We start from the raw sequence: 20,672 nt of genomic DNA, 5'->3' as shown, positions 1-20,672 counted from the left end.
GTAAACATCCCTTGTAATAGAAAAAAGCATGACAGGTCCTCTTAAATATGAGATCTGGGGTCAAAAAGACCTCACATCTCATAATTAGACTTAAATGCAAAAAAAAAAAAAAAAAATGGAAATTTTGTCATTTAAAAAAATGACAACAAAAAAATTGTCTCTTTAAGACGCTGGGCGGGACTGACGTTTTGACGGGTGGGGGCCATCTTGCCCTCGCTGATCAGGCAGCAGCACCTGATCGCCTCCACCACTACCGACGGCTCCGGTAAGCGGCGGAGGGCGCAGGAGAGCGGCGGGAGGGCCCCCTCTCCCGCCACCAATAACGGCGATCTCGTGGCAAATCCGCTGCGGAGACCGCCGTTATCGTTTACACGCCCGCCCACTGAAGAGATGGATCTCGGTTGTGGCAGCAGCTGCTGCCGTTACCGAGATATTTATCTTTAAAAAACAGGACGTATATATACAGTGGGCGGGCGTTAACCGGTTAAGAAACGACAGAGGTCTCTCAGACCGGGCTGTTGCTGCGGCACCTCTAAGGACTCCTCAAGGCACCAGGTGAAACACTTGTCTAAAGAAATTTATTTTAACAATATTATCAAGTTGTGATCATTCTGGAGTGGCAGTGCAAGGCTAAGTAAGTGATGCTACCATTTCATATACAGACCTTTAATATCACTATTACAATTCTTCACAAAATCACATTGCAATGACACAGAAGCACAGGGTGAGACTATGATCATACTGGGCTTCCTCCAAATATCAAATTTTTAAGTAAGGGGAAGTAGAGCAGGGATAGACTGGCTATTACATACAATGATCAATATCAAATACATGTATTTTGGTCCCGAAAACAGTAAAATATAACCAAATTCTGCAAACATAGCTTCTCTGAGATTAAAATATTGGAAGTGTCATGTTTTTCTGTGGTTTCCCTTCAGTGAACTAGTGGAGACTGCTTGAGAGATATCAGGACTGAACGCATACGGGAGACATCTTTTGTCTGCTTGCTAGATTTGGGGTTAAAGTCACAAAGACGAGCCACTCGTTCCCATTCTGTCCCTGGGGTCGATTCTTCAACGTCACTTACAAATGCCTCCTCAGCAGCCCTGGAATCAGCAAGTGATTTATTAGAAAAATGTGAGAAAATAGATTCTGAACATTTAACAGATTTACTCACTGGATAATAGAACGGTCAACTTCAAAACATAATATATCTGTAATACATTTATCTAACTTCTGAAACTTAAGATCTGGGTGGTTTGCCCCAAAACAATGTGCTAATCTCTAATATATTAAACATAACAATGGTATTCATTATGAGTTTGACTCATCTACACACATAGGAAATTTGGTTATATTAAAAAAAAAAGTACAAAAACTCCCCCGTTTGATATGCTGTCTCCTTGTTCTGACTCTCTCCTCCTCTGTCTTCTATATTCCTGGTCACAACAGTTGGCGGTTTGCTACCGTGTTTCCCCGAAAATAAGCCCGGGTCTTATATTAATTTTGGCAACAAAAGACACAGTAGGGCTTATTTTCAGGGTAGGTCTTACCATATAATGTGATGTCTTCTCTCCCTCCCTCCCTGTCAGTGTGAGTCAAGTTAAAATGCTTGTAAAATCATATGATCTACTTTATTACAGTATTATATAATGTACAATGGGGGTTATTTACTAAAACTGCATTGTGCAAAATCTGGTGCAGCTCTGCATGGAAACCAATCAGCTTCCAGGTTTTATTGTCTAAGCTTAATTGAACAAGCTGAGTTTAGAAGCTGATTGGTTGCCATGCACAGCTTCACCAGATTCTGAGTGCTCCAGTTTCAGTAAATCTCCCCTAATGTGTGTGTTTCTGTAATATAAACGTGCCAAATACCTTCATTATAGCGCCACTCTGTACTTCCGTGACGCGCCGGAGCTCTTTTCCCCACTCCGAGCACTGCAGAGGGGGAGCCGTACCGAAGGTATTTGGCAAAATTATATTACAGAAACACACACATTGTATACTCCAGAAATAGAGTGGATTATAGGATTTTACAAGCATTTTAAACTAGGGCTTATTTTCGGGGTAGGGCTTATATTGCAGCTCTCCTGGAAAATAATGCTAGGTCTTGTTTTCGGGGTAGGTCTTATTTTCGGGGAAACACGGTAGCTATGCCCAAGTGCTCATTAATATGTACTCTTAAAGTGTTACTAAACCCACAACAGTAAAAAAAAAAAAATCAATCTGTATATTCAGTAAAAGCATGTTTGTTATACTCGCTGTGGAACCTAAGGTGTTAGTCCTTTGCATTGTGTATAAAGGATGTTTGATCAGGTCTCCGACGATCCTCCTTTCACTATCAAAAAATAACCTGATGTTTACAGAGCCAGGGGACGGGCTGCACATGCTCTGTTTGGTGTATATTGCTAGAGAGGATTTTTTTTTTATCTTGGGAGAGGGCATGTGATCAGCACAGGGCCAATTAGCACTCAGATCAGGGGAGAATAAAAAAACTCTTCCTTACAAGCTTTACTAGGAACTGATACAAGTCACAAGGCTGCTATATACTGCTGATGAGATAATGGCATTTATCCATTTATATTTACTAAAATAATTGCATTTCTATGTTCTGTGGGAGACCAGATATAGTAAATGCAGGTTCTGGGTTTAGTAACACTAAGGCCGCTTTCACACTGGAGCATTGGCAAAGCGCAGCCATTTTTAGCAGCGCTTTACCGTCAAATTCGTGGCACTACTTGGCCGCTAACAGGGCGCTTTTACCCCCCTGTTAGCAGCTGAGAAAGGGTTAAAACCACCGCAAAGCACCTCTGCTGCAGCATGGTGCCCATTAATTTCAATAGGCAGGAGCGGTATACACAAACCGCTCCAAAGATGCTACTAGTAGGACTTTTTTACCGTCCTGCTAGCGCACCGCTCCAGTGACACTGGGCGTTTTTCAGGCGATTTGGTGTTAAAAAAAGCGCCGGTAAAGCACCTGAAAGAAGCCTCATCTGCAATCCCAATGTGAAAGCCTGAGTGCTTTAAGAGCCCTTTCTCACTGCCAGCTCCCGATCATTGCCATTACTAGATGCGATAACTTTTGAGCAAACCAATCAATATACGCCAATTGGGATTTAAATGAATTTAGTTTGGGTACAACGTCGCATGACCGCGCAATTGTCAGTTAAAACTATGCAGTGCCGCATCGCAAAAAAAATGGCCTGGTCAGGAAGTGGGTAAATCTTTCTGGGGCTGAAGTGATTAAGGTGACATTACATGACAAAGGGTGCATTCATACTTGTGAATGCACCCTGTCTGCAAGCAGCCGTGAGAACCCATGCGGGGTACCAGTGAACAGCTGCGAGTAGGCAGCCCCTTTGAAAGCAATTTTCGGATGATGGCTCTCGCAGCTAATTGTGCCTACACACATTTGATCACTTAAAGCGGTCCTCCACCCTAAAGTGGAGTCCCGCTGATCGGAACCCTCCCCCCCTCCGGTGTCACATTTGACACCTTTCAGGGGGGAGGGGGGTGCAGACACCTGTCTAAAGACAGGTATTTGCACCCACTTCCGGCCACACGCTACGGGCGAAAGACGGGCATTCCGTCACATCCCGTCTGTCGCCCGTTGTGTGCTGGGAACACTCGGCTCCCAGCACACAGCGTGTGAGCCAATCGGCGGGCGCAGCGCGACTCGCGCATGCGCCGTAGGGAACCGGGCAGTGAAGCCGCAGCGCTTCACTTCCTGGTTCCCTCACCGTGGATGGAGGGGGGAGCAGCAGGGTGACGAGCGATCGGCTCATCCTCTGCTGCGATCACCGCTGGACTCCAGGACAGGTAAGTGTCCTTATATTAAAAGTCAGCAGCTGCAGTATTTGTAGCTGCTAGCTTTTAATATATTGTTTTAGTGGCACATCCGCTTTAAGCGGCAATCATACACAAGTGATCGGCCCTGGACGCAGGCTATTCACCCGCGTAAACCCCCGCTGGGGTTCTCGGAGTTCATCATAGACAGGATTCATTTGCAAGTGTGAAAGCATTCTAAAGCCCCATACTATCCGAATTATGCTCAACTATAACAATACTTGCTAAAATTGGATAGAATATTCATGTTTGCAAATTGTACCTTTCTGATTGTTATCTGTATATAATGACCATGTTGAATGTACTTTCTGTATACGTTTAGAAATATTACATCTTCTTGAAGATGGACTCTGTGCTTTAAATACTTCCTATTGTTTTTTTATATATACTGTCATGAAATACTTGAAAACTAAAGAATGGGGGGAATGGAAGTGCAACAAAAATACTTATAATTTAGGGAACACTAGACATTGCATTTACCTTAAAGGGTTAGTTCACCTTAACAAAAATACTGCCTATGCAGTAGGGCTGCACGATTCTGGTCAAAATGAGAATCACGATTCTTTTGCTTAGACAAAAGATCACGATTCTCAAAAATGTAATGCCAGAACCCCCCCCCCCCCCCCCCCACAAAAAAAAAAAAAATTAAATGAATAAACCTGTGATTTATCTGAAAATATGAATATATAAAAAAAGAGACCAGTGATATGTCTATAATGTTAAAGATCATATAACTCCTATGAAAAAAGCAGAATAAGACTTTGATTCAGATTTTTTCATAGGAGTTTTTTGGTCTTTAACATTATAGACATATCACTGGTCTCTTTTTTTTATAGATCAGAAGCAGTACTGCCAGCAACCATTGGGTGGCGCATGGATACACACAGTTGTACAGAACTGTGAGAAGGTTTAATACATCAGGAGCAGTACCGCCGGCAACCACTGGGTGGCGCATGGATACAAACTACTGTTGTGAGAGAAGCTCAGACATCTATCCAGCGGCGCAGGCTGCTGACGTCGGTTTCAAAATCGGCGGCATTTGCGTTCCACGCTGGTTACGTGGATTCAGCGGTGAACACGGAAGAATCGCGGGTCATCCCACAGGGAGATCGCGGGCGGGGAAAATCGAGATCGCGATTCTCTCCGTGATTAATCGTGCACCTCTACTATGCAGATAAGAGGAGTCTGTAGATAAAGATAAACAGTGTAGCTTTGATGAAGGTTGAATAATGCTCTTGCTATAGGTGTATTGTAGGCCATTTACATACCTCATGAAGCCTTGAAGCCTGACTGGAAATCTCCCAGGATGTTGCTAATAGAGGCCCAGCTATTACTATTCATCATCACAGGAGTGAGCCACTACATCAAGGCAGAGAATGGGTATGTGAGGTTATGTGAATCAGAGAAAGAGCTCACTCCTGTGATAGATAAGCCTAGTACACACGATCGTTTTTTCATCAGACAAAGCTTAGGGCTTTTGTCCGAAGGACGTTGGCCAGGAACTTGTATTGCATACAAACGGCAAAGAATTGTCGGCCAACAAACATGAAACTATGTGGTTTTTCAGCTCTTTAGCGCCATCCTCTGGACGACTTCTGCTAATGTTGCGTTATGGTGAGCTTTGCATCTGAGCATGCGTGTTTGTACTTTGGGGTTTTGTCCGACGAACTTGGAAAATCCGACAACACACAATTGTTGGGACAATTTTAAAGCATGCTATCCCACATTTGTCTGCGGAAAATCCGACTATTGTCTGACGGAGCATACAAACTGTCGGATTTTCCGACAACAGCCTGTAATCACACAATTCCCATCAGATAATCTGAGCGCGTGTACGAGGCTTAAGACCCCATACACACTATACAACTTTTGTAGTCCGATTTCCTTTAGATTCACCAAAACCATGTAGTGCAAGGGCCTGCCCGATTGCATACAGATTGAAACTCTTAAGGTTTAACCCCATATCATATGGTTTTGGTAAATCTAAAAAAAAAAAAAAAAAAAAAAATATTGTATAGTGTGCATCCAAGCTAAGGGTGAACAGTAATAACTGGTCCTACTTTAAAAAACTCCCAGGATGTTGCTAGTCAGGCTTCATGAGGTATGTATATAGCAAGGGCAATATTCAAATTTAGTCAAAGCTGCACAATTTGTTTACATCTACAAATATCCATTTTCTTCATATGCAGTTTCTTTTTGAAAAAGGTGAACCTTTAGAGCTCTAAATAATTCTTTAGTGTCGTACCCAATTATAACTATGCAAGGTTAAAGTGGGTGGGAAGGTAAAGCCTATGGGGAGGAGCTTTTAATGTCAAATCCACAACAGGCAAGTCATATACCCCATGTATCTGCCACATTCCTCATGATAAATACAATTCTGATATGGACAAATCCATGTAAATTTGTAAAGCCCAGTACACTATGTTGCTATATATTTAAAAAAAATAAAAAATAAAATCCTGAAAATGCCAATTTTCTTTGAAGCATATGTCATGATACAAACACCAAAGTCAATAGAGCCCAATGAAACTAAATTTGAAGCTCCATTTAGAACACACAAAGCATCTGTATCACATTATCAGAGGATGACATAGGTTCAGGAGTTGCACAGCAATTTTCAAAGCTGCACTAGAAGGATAGCAAAAATCGAATTGGCTACCAAGACTTATTCCTTCCATTTTGCTTCTTTTTTTCCCCCACTTTCACAGCAAGAAATAAAGTGTACTGTAGAAACTATTTTCACAAAGATAAGCAGACATGTATAGCAACAAACCTACAACTGGTTGCAATCAACTAATCTAAAAAGCCAAATGTACAGTCTTGTTGCACTTTACCTCATCATTAAGGTTTTGGGATATTCTAAAAGCATCTAGTATCTACACAGCCTAGTAGTTAAAGCCACCACACAAAATGCCCTTATTTTACAAAAGCATCCAAACCATTTTTATTTAATGTGAAAACAAGCACAAATAGATAAAAAGAAATGCAACATGTAGAGATAATCCAGGAAAGCAAACTGAAGAGCTACAATGAAGATGGGCATTTCATGGTGAGGCATGGACAGTGACACATCTAGACTCAGGATGGGCAACATCACTGCAGACAGGTCACTACGACACTAGCACTAACCATGGGACAGACGGGTTAAGGGGGGCAGTGAGAAGAGTTTACTTAACTGTTCTAGGCTGTAGCAAGGATGGTTTATGTTTGTGCTTAAAAAGGTGAAGAGAAGAAATAAAAAACAAGAAGAAAAAAGTTTAAGTCAGATATAGAAAATGAAAATGAAGTTAATGTTGATGGCAAGCGGGACATGCATAATGGTATTCAGCTGGCATGCTATCAAGAAACTTTTCTTAAAGTACCAGTTCTGCTTACACATATGCCTAAAAGGAGACTCTAATCTTTGGGGTCAACTGGGTCTAAAGAGATTTTGTTTTTTACTTTTAAGATTTTCTTTCAAGAACACAAGACATTCTGAAAGACAAATAAATCTACGACGTTTCAAATTATACACAAAAAAAAGGCGAACTTAGAACCACAAGCCTGTTCTCCAGTGCTCAAAGCTACAGGTCATGTCCTTTGAAAGCAGTTGAATACTGTGTATTTTCCGTGAGCTCCTAGTTTAGTTTATATTTCAGTGTTTACCAGCTTGTTAATATAACCTTCACATTTTACCTGCTTGTTCTTCCATATGTTTGTTATTAAAGTGATTGTACAGCTTCCCCCCCCCCCCCTCTATACAATTATATTGCACAGAGCGGCCCCTTACCTCCTCTTCTGGAGTCCCCCACCGGCACTGTCCAATCCTTATCTCCAGCATGTGGTCCCATAGCAAGTCATGTGCTATGGGGGTACCCATGTGGGGACACTCCTGAGCTTGGCTGTGCGTGTTCAAGATCTGACTGATAGATGCAGGAGCCAATGACTCCCGCAGTTGCCCAAGTCTCCTGTGAGACTAGAAAGAAGGGAGAGAAAAGCTCCAACCAAGACAGCACTGGATCAAGAGGGAACTCTGGGAATACATTAAAGTGGTTGTAAATTTACATAGATGAATTGTACCCTTACGTCGGGGAATGATGGGGAAGTGACGTCACAAGGGGGTGGGGCCTCCTGTGACATAAACGGGCAGCCCCGCCCCACGGCTATATAAGTAATGGCACACGGCGGACCTAGCATTACACCGGAAGCAGCGCCAAGAAAACAGAGGGAGAAGACAGTGGAGAGAGAACAGGCAAAGGGAGAAGACAGCAGAGAGAGGAAAAGAACTGGGAGGATGAAGACATCGCTGGAGGGAGAAAAAAAAAAAAAAAAAATCGGAAGAGACGCTGGAGCTCCTTTAATAAAATGGACTATCAAAAACGTTGTTTTTATTTTTGACACTTATTTTGGGGTGAATGGGTAGGGGTACGATGTACCCCATACTCATTCATATAGGGTGGGGGGCCAGGATCTGGGCTGCATGCTCGGATAAGGGTCTGGTATGGATTTTGGTGGGACTCCACATTTTTTTGGCATGGGTGTTCCCCTTAAAAGCTATACCACTTTTTCCTGGCATTGGTAGTGACTTTGCAGCTTGTTCCCCCCCCCCCAACCCCCCCCCCCCCAACGCCTTGTCTGCATGAGGCCTAAAAAGGTAAACAAAAAATAAATAAAAAATAACTTAAGTTTAGAGTTAAAAAGTTAAAGCTTTCTCTCTGTTAATAATAATAATAATAATAATAATAATAATAATAATAAAAGTTATTATTATTATTATTATTATAAGTACTTATATATCGTTATCAAATTAGGCAGTGCTTTACATATATATTGCATATTCACATCAGTCCCTACCCTCAAGGATCTTATAATGTAAGGTCCCTAACACACATGCATATATACTAGGGCCACATCTTTGGAGTGTGGGAAGAAACTTGAGTACCCAGAGAAAACCTACGCAGGGAAACTGCAATTAGTGCCGTGGTTGGGATTCAAGCCGACAACCCCAGTGCTGGCAGGCTGAAGTGCCAACCATTTACTGTGCTGCCCTTAAAAGTTCCACTTTGGCAGAACCCACATGATAAATTGCAAGTTGTTTAGGCAACTGGACAGATGGTAAAATAGTCTACAGTTATTGCAGAGGGTAGTGGATTATAGGCTAGGGTTATTATTCTCTACAATCTACTTTAGTGAAGATAGCCTACCACAAAGTGTTAATCATACACGAAAACCTAAACCTGAGCCTTAACAATTGATGGCTAGATCATTAAAGGACTTCAACACCTGACGTTATTAGGACATGAATACATGTAGACAAGCACATTTCACATTCCAAAAATAGAATTCAGTACATGCTTGTTATAGTACCATGGAAAGAGGGAACAAGTGTAACCTACAACTTGATGCAGACTTTGAAAGCTTGTGTACACTGTGACAGGTCACTGATCTGGTTTAAAGGACAGGTATATCATAAATGAAAGAGTAACCAGCAAAGCTGTACTCCCAGGTCCTCAGATTCTGAGTCAACATTTGTTAATCTATACCACATATACATGCTAAAAGATGGTGCTCACAGGTTGGCAAGCCCGGGGTCCAATGTAGCTTTAACTTCCCAGACACTGAATTTTCCACACAAGCCTTGTGGTTGGCTCAGGAAGAGATGTCAAAAGAATGTCAGTTTGCTTGATGCATGTCTCAAGGTGAGGGCAGATTCTACCATTACTCTCCAAGCCTCCTCTATGGCATTTAGCAATGAGGGAGAAGTTGCTCTTTAGCATGATTTAAAGGGGGTTGTAAAGCTTCGCGTTTTTCACCTTAATGCATCCTATGCATTAAGGTGAAAAAAACATCTTGCAGTCACCAGCCCCCTAAGCCCCCGTTTTACTTACCTGAACCCCAAATCTCCTTGGGCGCGATCCCGCGTTGCTTTCCCCCTAAGCTCTAGTCAGCTCTTCATTGGATGATTGATAGCAGTGCAGCCATTGGCTCCCGCTGCTGTCAATCAAATCAATGGCGCGCCGGGGCCCAAGTCATACACTTGGCGGCTATGGCCACCGAGTGTATCACACGGTAGCGCGCCCGCAAGGTAACCACCTCGGAAGAACGCTTCCCAGAGGGGGGTTAGCTCTTGCGAGGAGGAGCGATAGCCGCCGTGGGACCCCAGAAGAGGACGTTCGGGGCCACTCTGTGCAAAAGTGCACAGTGGAGGTAAATATGACAAGTTTTAAAAAAAATATAAAAAACAAAAGCTTTAGTATCTCTTTAAGGGATGTATTGTACTTCGAGAACTCATCTTGGAAGGGGGTCAGTGGTGGGCAATGTTGGACCTATCCTTTAAAGTTACTAGCAATAATAGTCACATTCTGGCCATGTTGGGGTGCATATTTATTGCCTACCTTAAAGCTGTACTCCAATGGCTAAATACAGATTAAATCCATAAAATTGAGCAGCTTTCGAACCCTTGACCTTCTGCACCGAAGTGCAAGTGGCTAACCACTCCACCATGCAGAACTGCCCTGTTCTAGGATATACACAGTACAACCAGGCAGATAAAACCATTTTCTGTATTATAGATATAGACTGTAGAAGGAATACAGCAGTGTCCTCTTCAACCCTAGCCTAAGGACCGAACAGTAAACAAAAAGCAGCAGGCAACGAGTGCATTCCTCTGCTCTCTCCACCCATCAGTGTGTTCCTTGTAACGTGCATTTGCCGTTTTGTTTTTACTTACAATTCTCACCTCCATTTCCACCCTGGGACAATACAGAAAATAGGGGAAAGAGATGCCGTCACCCTGCTTTATCCTCATATCAGCATATTCCTAGCACAACACACCTTATTGCCTACAACACAGAAAAAAAGAGCCTATAAACCTGATGGCATATACAAGCAAACCGTGAAAGGAAAAATTCTCAAGACCTCAGTTATATCAGTTATTGTCATGGAAACACATTGAAGCTGCATCATCAAGATGGACGTGGCAGGACACTTGTCTAACCTGTATGCCCCTGTAGTGTTGTCCGAGTTTCCCTTCTGGCACATGTCTGTATTAAATCTAACCTTTCATTCTATATCATTTATAAGTGTATATCCTTTTACGGTTTGCATATGCCATCAGGTTTATCTATACTTTTTTCTGTTTTTTGTGCCCATTATCCTTTTTCTGGTGATGTGGTTAAACCTGATTGGCTCCTTGTGCTGTTTCTGACTCGCCAATGCAACCCCCCCCCAATTTCTGACCTTTGCTGATACCAAATCGCATTCAGGCACTTACACAAAAAAACACACGTTGGAACCAGGTAATTCTATGTTACAAGGATCACATCATACCTCCCGGTTACAATCTGCAATCACTTGGATAACACAAAGGATTCGTGCTCTATGTTGTTTATTCACAAATACAGTTTCCAAGCCATAAGTTTGGCCAACTGCGTGCCTAAGACTACTTTCCTATATGCATACAGTATATACTGCCCAAGGGACATTGGGCAGCTTTTTTTCAGTTCTCTTAATGTTATAAGGTAACACATTGGACTTAATATTCAGTTCACCAATACCACTTTTGAGTTTTACAGTATAACACTTTCTGTAATAGTATTCTGCAAGAGAGCTTCTATTTTAGCATTCCCCTAAAACTTTAAATACTTTATTTTTTTACCTGTTGATCCAGTCAGTAACACACTTCCGGTCTATGGGTGTCTCCTCTATTTAGGGAGTCACCCTTGGATAGATGCACTGTATAGAGAGGGTAGTGTTAGATGGAATAGTTACATGGGTGCTCAACCTTTGGCCCTCCAGCTGCTACAGAACTACAAGTCACATGAGGCATTGCAAGCCACTGACAGTTACCAGCATGACTCCCAAAAGCATAGGCATGATGGAATTTGTAGTTCCGCAACAACTGGAGGGCCACAGGTTCAGCACCCATGGTAGTAGATTTAAATGGACTTTACATACCTAAGTGACTAACAATTTAAAACTGAACTCCAGCTAACACTTAAAGCGGGAGTTCACTCATTAGATTGAGGCTTATTATGCGAAGCAGAATCGGGTGTTTTGTTTAAAATCAATGCAGTACTTACCGTTTTAGAGATCGATGTTCTCCGCCGCTTCCGGGTATGATCTTCGGGACTGGGTGTTCCCATTTGATTGACAGCCTTCCGACGGTCGCATACATCGCGTCACGAGTTGCCGAACGTCGGTGCGGCTCTATACGGCGCCTGCGCACCGACGTTTGGCTACTTTCGGGAACTCGTGACGCGCTGTATGCGATCGTCGGAAGGCTGTCAATCAAATAGGAACGCCCAGTCCCGCAGCCCATAACCGGAAGCGGCGGAGAACATCGATCTCTAAAACGGTAAGTACTGCATTGATTTTAAACAAAACACCCGATTCTGCTTCGCATAATTAGCCTCAATCAAATGTTAAAAAATTATTTTTTGGGTGAACCTCCACTTTAAGTAGCTACCGCAAACTTTTTTGTTTTCCTTTTGGGATAATAGGATTTTTATAACAGCTTACCTGTAAAATCCTTTTCTTTTGAAGTACATCACGGGACACAGAGAAGCATAGTAATTACTATGTGGGTTATAGAGAGTACCTTCAGGTGTGGACACTGGCACGCCCTTAAGGCAAGAAGTTCCCTCCCCTATATAACCCCTCCCATACCGGGAGTGCCTCAGTTTTGTAGCAAGCAATAAGTGTCCCAAATACCCCAAAAGAGGGGCGGGTGCTCTGTGTCCCGTGATGTACTTCAAAAGAAAAGGATTTTACAGGTAAGCTGTTATAAAAATCCTATTTTCTTTATCGTACATCACGGGACACAGAGAAGCATAGTAATTACTATGTGGGATGTCCTAAAGCAATGCTATGAGGGGAGGGAGACCCCAAGAAATAAGCCGGGCGCCATCAGACATGAGGAATCAGACTGCAGCCTGCAGCACACTGCGCCCAAAGGCGCTCTCCTCATTCTTTCTTATGTCCAATTGATAAAACTTAGTGAAAGTATGGACAGACGACCATGTCGCGGCCTTGCAGACTTGAGCCATGGAGGCTTGATGATGCACTGCCCAGGAAGTACCCACCGCTCTAGTGGAATGTGCTTTAACCTTAAACGGGGGAACCTTTCCCCTCAAGCCATAGGCTTGAGTAATGACCTGCCGAATCCATTTGGAGATAGTGGACTTCGACGCTGCCTGCCCACATCTGGGACCTTCTGGCAGGATAAACAATGTATCAGTTTTCCGGACCTGAGCAGTAGCCTTAAGATAGATCTTAACTGCTCTTAATACGTCTAGCGTATGTAAAGACTTCTCCCTTGCAGAACTAGGTTCTGAGAAAAAAGACGGGAGAACAAGATCCTGATTCAAATGAAATTTTGAAACAACTTTAGGTAGGAAAGCCGGGTGGGGCCGTAGGACCACTCTATCCTTATGGAATATAAGGTACGGTTCCTTACAAGACAAGGCCGCCAACTCCGAAACCCTCCTGGCGGAGGTTATGGCTACCAAAAATATCACCTTCCTGGTCAGAAGGACCAAAGGAATATGAGCCAAGGGCTCAAATGGTTGTTTCTGTAAGACAGAAAGGACCAGATTCAGATCCCATGGACACAAGGGAATCTTGACTGGTGGACTAAGCCGGATCATACCTTGCAAAAAGGTTTTGATCAGGGAATGTGTAGCTAGTGGCCTTTGGAAAAAAATCGATAAGGCCGAGATCTGGCCCTTAATGGTGCTTAGGGCCAACTTCATGTCTGCCCCTAACTGCAGAAACTCCAGAATTCTGCCAATGAGATACCTCCGGGGATGCCAACCCCTGGTCTCGCACCAGGCCACATAAGATTTCCAAACTCGGTAATAGATAAGTCTGGATGCCGGTTTTCTGGCATTAATCAAAGTAGATGCCACCGCATTAGAGAGACCCCTTTTCTTTAAGATATGGGACTCAATAGCCAGACCGTCAAATTGAGAGACGGTAAGGAAGGATGGAATATTGGCCCCTGGGACAATAGGTCTGGCCGAAGCGGCAGGGACCACGGTTGCCCCACGGACATCCTTACAATGTCCGCGAACCAGGCCCTTCTGGGCCACGCTGGAGCCACCAGAATCACTGGTCTTCCTTCCGACTTTACCCTTCGAAGAAGACGGGGTAATAATTGCAGCGGAGGAAACGCATACATTAGGGAGAACTGATCCCATGGCAACACCAGTGCATCCGTGCCGTAAGCAAGTGGATCCCTTGTCCGGGACAGAAAGTTGCCCACCCTTGCATTGAACCTCGATGCAAAGAGATCGACATCTGGTGTTCCCCACCTCTGACAAATACTCTGAAAGATGTCGGGGTGAAGAGTCCATTCCCCTGGAAGCACCTGTTGGCGGCTTAGGTAGTCTGCTCGCCAATTGTCTATTCCCGGAATGAACACTGCAGATATGCATGGGACATATTTCTCTGCCCAGGTCAGGATTCGATTCACCTCTCTTTGGGCTGCACAACTTCTTGTGCCCCCCTGGTGATTTATGTATGCCACGGCAGTGACATTGTCTGATTGAATCCTGACCGGAAGACCCTTCAACCTGTCTGACCAAGCCGACAGGGCTAGATAGACTGCTCAAATTTCCAGCAGATTTATGGGTAGAGACCTCTCGGAGGCTGACCATTTCCCCTGGAGAGACAAACCTCCCAGGACTGCACCCCAGCCTAGCAGACTGGCGTCCGTGGTCACAACCTGCCATGTCACGGGAACAAAGGACTTCCCCTTTAGCAGGTTCCGGGGAACCAGCCACCAACAAAGGCTCTGCCGGACTGACCGGGAGAGAGACATAGGGAGATCCAAGGCTTGAACCTTTTTGTTCCAAGCGGACAGAATGGCATGTTGAAGCTCCCTTGAGTGGAACTGCGCAAATGGGACGGCCTCGAACGAGGCTACCATCTTTCCCAGTAACCTCATACAGAGGCGAATGGGAGGCTGACGCTTTGCTTTGACTAGTAGAACTAGTTCTCTTAAAGCCTCGAACTTCCTTTGGGGCAGGAAGACCCTTCTTAGCTTTGTGTCTATGAGTAGACCCAAATATTCGAGCCTTTGCACAGGCATTAAGGCTGACTTGTCCAGGTTGAGAACCCAACCATGGATTCCAGAAATTTTACGGTTCTGTGTACCGCTGAGTTTAGATCGGCCACTGACCGGTCTACTACCAATAGGTCGTCTAGATAGGCTACTATGGATATGCCTTGAGACCTTAGATAGGCTAACAGTGGAGCCAATACTTTCGTGAAAACACGAGGAGCGGTGGCCAGACCAAAAGGTAAGGCCACGAATTGGAAGTGGCGCTGATTTACCGCGAAGCGAAGCAGCTTCTGATGGTCGAGAAAGATAGGAACGTGCAAGTATGCGTCCTTTATATCGATGGACGCTAGTAGTTCCCCTCCTTGCAGGGAGGCCACCACTGACCTGATCGATTCCATCCGGAATGATTGGACCCTTAGGAACTTGTTTAAGGCCTTGAGGTCCAGGATGGGTCTTACATCCCCGTTTGGTTTGGGGACGGTGAAGAGATTGGAATAAAACCCCAAACCTTGTTCTTCCACTGGCAGCTCTCTGATTACCCCTTGGGATAACAGATGATCTAAGGCCAATGCTAAGGACCTTCTTTTGCCGAGGTCCTTTGGGACGTTCGAGGTTAAGAAGCGCGGTGGAGGAAATTCGCTCAACTCCAGCTTGTAGCCCCCGGAGACCGTAGAGAGGACCCATCTGTCTTGGATCCTGTCTAGCCAAGCCTCCGCAAACAGCTGAAGTCTTCCCCCCACCCGGCTGAGTGGGGGAGACCCTTCATAATGCTGACTTAGTTGCTGGCTTGGCCTGTGGCTTACGGTTCCAAGGTTTTTTGGAAGCCTGAGGCTGGCCCTGTGGCTTCCCACCTGCATTGAATCGTCCAGGAGGCCGTCGGAACTGCCTGGTACCGGAAGTACTAGGGATAGGAGAAGAGGATCGTTTAAAAGGAGGGGGGACCCCTAAACCTTTTCTTTACTGGCAACAGTGTACTTTTGCCACTGGAAATTTTCTGAATGTAAGCATCCAGATCTTCCCCAAACAAACGCTCTCCATGAAAGGGAAACCCCGCCAGTAATTTTTTACACGGGGCTTCAGCAGACCAGTTCTTCAGCCAGAGTAACCTGCGCATATGAACCAGCGAGAGAGTGAGACGTGAGGACTGCTGAATGGAGTCCTTAATAGCATCTATGGCAAAACATAATACTCTGGGAAACTGAGCAAAATTCTGGGCCTGTTGTGCCGGCAATTCCTTTAAGACCCCTTTAAACTGGTCCTTCAAGGCCTGGCAAATCCCAATAGCCGCAATTGCAGGCTGGGTTATTCCTCTCGCCGAAGCAAAAGAGGTTTTTAATAAAGTCTCTAATCTCTTGTCTGTCGGATCTTTGAATACCAGAACATTGTCTACTGGACAGGTCAAAGATTTGTTTACGCAGGACACAGCTGCGTCAACCTTGGGGATGCCCCATCTTTTAGTGAATTGTTCCTCCATGGGGTATAAAACCGAAAACTTCTTAGGAGGAAGAAAATATCTATCTGGATGTTCCCAATCCTTGTAGATAAGCCCTTCCAGCAGGGGGTGAACCGGGAAGGAATAATTAGCTTGAGGAGCTTTTAAGGAGCCTAAAGATGAGACTGCACTTGAAGCTGGTTCTGAAAGTGGCAACTTGAAGGCCAAACGGACCATCTCAGTGAGGGACTGGACCCACAATTTTTCGGATTGCGACGCCGAAAAGGGTTCTCCCAAAGTGGAATCCTCAGAGTCCACTACTTCCAGCTGACCTTCTGCCAGATCTCCAGAGGGTAAATCAACCTCTTCTGAGGATGCATGCCCCAAATCGAGGGACTCCTCAGAGGGAGAGGGGGACCTTGTGCGTTTTTCCCTTGAGAGAGAGGATGCAATCAAGGTCGCTAATCTTTGCTCCAGACCCCCCATAGCTGAGGCCAGAGCCTCCTGTGTCACAAAAACTGGAGCAAGTGGGACAAGGGCAGAACAGGCATCTGACAGCCCTGATGGTTCACCCTGGGCCTCCTTCAATCTTTCAGGAGAGGAAGCAGCCGCAGGAGCATGCCCGAGATCCTCTGAGCCAGATGGCGATCCCTTTGCTTTTTTGCTTCTAGTCCCTGAGCCTTTAGCCATGATAAAGCTGAGGTTCTCACAATAGTTGCAACTACTTGCGAACCTATAGACCAGCACTGACGCTGCTATTTGATGGTTGGCAAGGTGCAGAGCCCACTATGCGCCTTAAGCAAATGTCACTGTCTACCACCAGTACTAAATACTGAAGTATGTGCACAAGATCTCTGTGTCCACCGTCAGCCAGAACCAGTTAGGTGGACTGGAGCATATAAGGACTAGGTGTATCACCTGACCTGCTCTGTCCTGTAATCTCAAGTCTCATAGAGAACAGCTGAGATAGACCCCCTGCGCGCGCGCGCGCGCGCGCCGCTGCTAGGCGTGCACCACGAGGCTACGCGCGCACACGTAGCCGCGCGCACATGTCATCACACGCATCTCACGGAGCACGCCGCGCACATTCGTGCGCATCGGAGCAGCGTACAAAAATTTCATTTGTGCACGCGCGTGCGCCTAAGACACATCAATGTCGCGCGCGCATGACACTACGCGCCATGCATGAGGATGGAACCCACAGCTCCATGTGAGAACCAGGTAAGCCAAGTGAAGCCAAACATTTTGGACAACTTTTTTCTGCTTTTAACCTGCACAGGAGGGGCTAACTACCTGACTAGAGATACCCCTCCTCCCCACAACACACAGGACCATATAGGAGAAGCACAGACAGTTAGCTTTAGGCAAACATAATGGCTCAAATAAAGGAAGGTTACTCCTAGGACCAAGTCCTGAAGCACCTTCACTTACCTGATCCAACGCTGCAGGACTCTGCATAACAGACAGTCCAATCTTCACCCATCACGGAGAGCAGCGTCTATAGACCTTCAGGGACCAGGGTCCATGGACAGGAACACCACACCCCTGGACCCATATCGCACCCTGTCAGTAAACTTTTGGTATTAGGAAATTGACCAAAGTACTGAATAACCAGGATCCAGCTCTCAAAGAGAAGCATTACAGGCCAAACCCCGTTCTTCTTAACCGGGGCCTGGGTACCGTCCACTTTGGCTCAGAAGCACTTTGGACGGATCCGGATTTCATGGAGGCTTTTTACATCCAATATGGATCCCTCCAGTGGAGCTCCTTGGAGCACATGTTCACTCGTGACCAACACCTTAGACACTGGCAAAAAACTGAGGCACTCCCGGTATGGGAGGGGTTATATAGGGGAGGGAACTTCTTGCCTTAAGGGCGTGCCAGTGTCCACACCTGAAGGTACTCTCTATAACCCACATAGTAATTACTATGCTTCTCTGTGTCCCGTGATGTACAATAAAGAAAAAGGTTTTACATAAATAAAAGCGGATCAAGTATTTATTTACATTGCCATTACCGGAAACACATTTCATGCCTATGTAAAAAATGCCTAGGGGCCGGTCCAAGATGGTGCCGAGTGAGGTTGCATAATTCAGAGGCTCCTCTGTCCAGATGCAGTCATCTGGCAATAACAGGTGCAAGAACAACTGCCATCCACCTATACACTGTTCCTGACTCATTAGATGTTTGGATTTCTACATGCTCCTTCTACCAATCTATTCTTGCGTTCAGCAATAGGCAGGGAAGGATCACGTGACCACAACACATCTCAAATGCAAAAAGGTATATGGCCGCTTTATTTTTAAATTAAGCAGAATGATTACACATATTTATAAAACTTAATGCCTATGAGTTTAAGGTCACTTAATCCATACTCTGAAAAAAGACCGTCTTTAACTCTCCTGTATATTAGCAGTATGCTTCATGGTATTCACATGTTCTCCCATGCCTACTGCCTGAATATCTGCATGTGAGCTCTAAGGCACTGCTGCCTCTGACGGTTTTATGGGAGTTGAGGTGAGATTCAGTGATGTAACTATTGTTCTGTTCTTGTTGGAGGCTCTGACATGAGGAAGCAAAGCCCACCTCTACCAAGATGGCTGCCTCCATACAAAGATACAGTGCAGAACAAGACATGGTCAGTAATGGGGAAAGATCAGTTACAAGGAGACCATAGGCAGAACATGAGACTAGCCTTGTTTCCCCCCCTTTTTCTTCACAACTTCCAGAATTCAGTTGCTCTTTAAACATCAGATTCGCAATATGCACCAAACAACAACTCTACTCCTGTTCCATTTCCTTTAGGCAAATAAACATGGCTGACCAGCTCTACACAAGTAGAAGGCTTAGACCTAACTAGGAAGAATACTAAACATGCTACTTTCCATTCTATATCAAGTGTTATTAACCCAAGACAAGAAAATGTGTTAGGGACACAGTACTCCTCTCCAAGCCACAGGGAAAAGCTTTTCTGCAGTTCACAGGGAGGTCTGGGCAGAGACGGTGACACTGCTTGAAATTTCAGTGCAGCAGATGTATATCCGGGGGTGTTTTTTTGCACTTGTATAGGAGTTCTACCAAATTATCACAATGGTAGATTTAAACCAAAATATCAATTAAGAATTATTGTTAGACTCTGCATACACTTCCTTGGTGTGCCAGGGGAGACCCAGAACTGAACCCAACCGTTTCCGAGGACAAATTACATTCAAGGGGTGCCATGAATAACCGTCACATTGGTTGTGCGCTCTATCAAAACAGTCAAACCATCAAATGTCTATTGTCATAACTGCAGTCCATATTCCCACCCCACACGTTCCTAGAATAAGATCTTTCGGTTTTTGGCTGCTGTAGCGACCGCCAGCTGGATACTCGAACCTATGCGATACGTAGATATTAGCCAGCACACCAAGGATCATCAATTTCGTCCAAACCTTTTCTATTAAAGAAAGATCACATAAGGGTGTAGTGAAATGTTTCGGAGCCACGCAGGACCCCTTCGCCGGGCATGTCATCACATGCCCGATGAAGAGGTCCTGTGTGGCTCCAAAACGCTGCACTACACCGTTTTGTGATGTGATCTTTTGTTAATATAAAAAAAAAAAAAAATGATGATCCTTGGTGTGCTGGTGAATAGCTACATATGTCATAACTGATCCCATGTGCAGCATCATGGCATTTGCAGATCAAACAGAGGCTAAGACAGCAGCTTTGTTTGTAAAGGATAGGGGGGTTTAGTTCCAATTTAACCTGGCTATAAAAGGACATCAAACACAGACTCAGATCCCTGGCCTGCCAACTGGCATTCTTATGGCAATGTGAATAAAAAAAGTGCCAAAAGGAATTGGTGTGGACAGGCCACAGCTAGGCTTTTGTCATACAGGTCATAAATGGCCTTGTGTTGGGCAGAGAGGATTATGGAGGCAGAGAGATGGGTTTATACTAGTAAAAACAAAGAGCAGCAGTTTCTGCACATCTGGTCTGGTTGTATGCAGAACATATGACATAGTGCCAGCTAAAGCCTCATCTCCCCTTCTATTTGTTTATGCCCGCTGCTATGGAATTGCTCATAGTCTTTACCAGTGTCGAGTTCGACAGAGCCTTTGGTGCATTGTTTGCCAAGTGATGTAGAGAGGTTATAGTTCCAACACGGTTTGTTGGTTCATGTTAACAAGGATATCATATCTATTTTTTATTTTTTTTTACTTTAAGCTTCATTTTGCCTTTTCATTAGCCAGTTAGTGATCCGGCCCCTACCTTCAGACATGGGTCCATCCTAATCCATTGCAGCTTATTCAGAGACAGGTTTCAAAGGGGTGATCCGCTTGAGGGGGGGTTGTGGAGGAAGGA

At 44.7% G+C, this 20,672-nt stretch overlaps 1 protein-coding gene across 3 annotated transcripts in view; it reads right to left on the bottom strand.

The window, feature by feature from the left end:
• Positions 1-650: 650 nt before the first annotated feature.
• The window catches only part of CLTA (clathrin light chain A), a 59,056-nt gene continuing 39,034 nt past the window's right edge, over positions 651-20,672 (bottom strand). For 2 of the 3 annotated variants that reach the window (XM_040361818.1, XM_040361827.1), the window contains one exon: positions 651-1,106. In XM_040361818.1, coding sequence (XP_040217752.1) covers positions 935-1,106 — 172 coding nt within the window. In that variant the 3' untranslated portion in view covers positions 651-934. Of the gene's footprint in view, positions 1,107-7,022; positions 7,059-20,672 lie in introns of all 3 variants that reach the window. The other variant, XM_040361809.1, reaches the window with a different exon arrangement.

Source organism: Rana temporaria, chromosome 1, assembly GCF_905171775.1.
Source record: "Rana temporaria chromosome 1, aRanTem1.1, whole genome shotgun sequence".
Lineage (NCBI taxonomy): Eukaryota > Metazoa > Chordata > Amphibia > Anura > Ranidae > Rana > Rana temporaria.
This window is presented reverse-complemented; position numbering and strand designations above follow the sequence as displayed.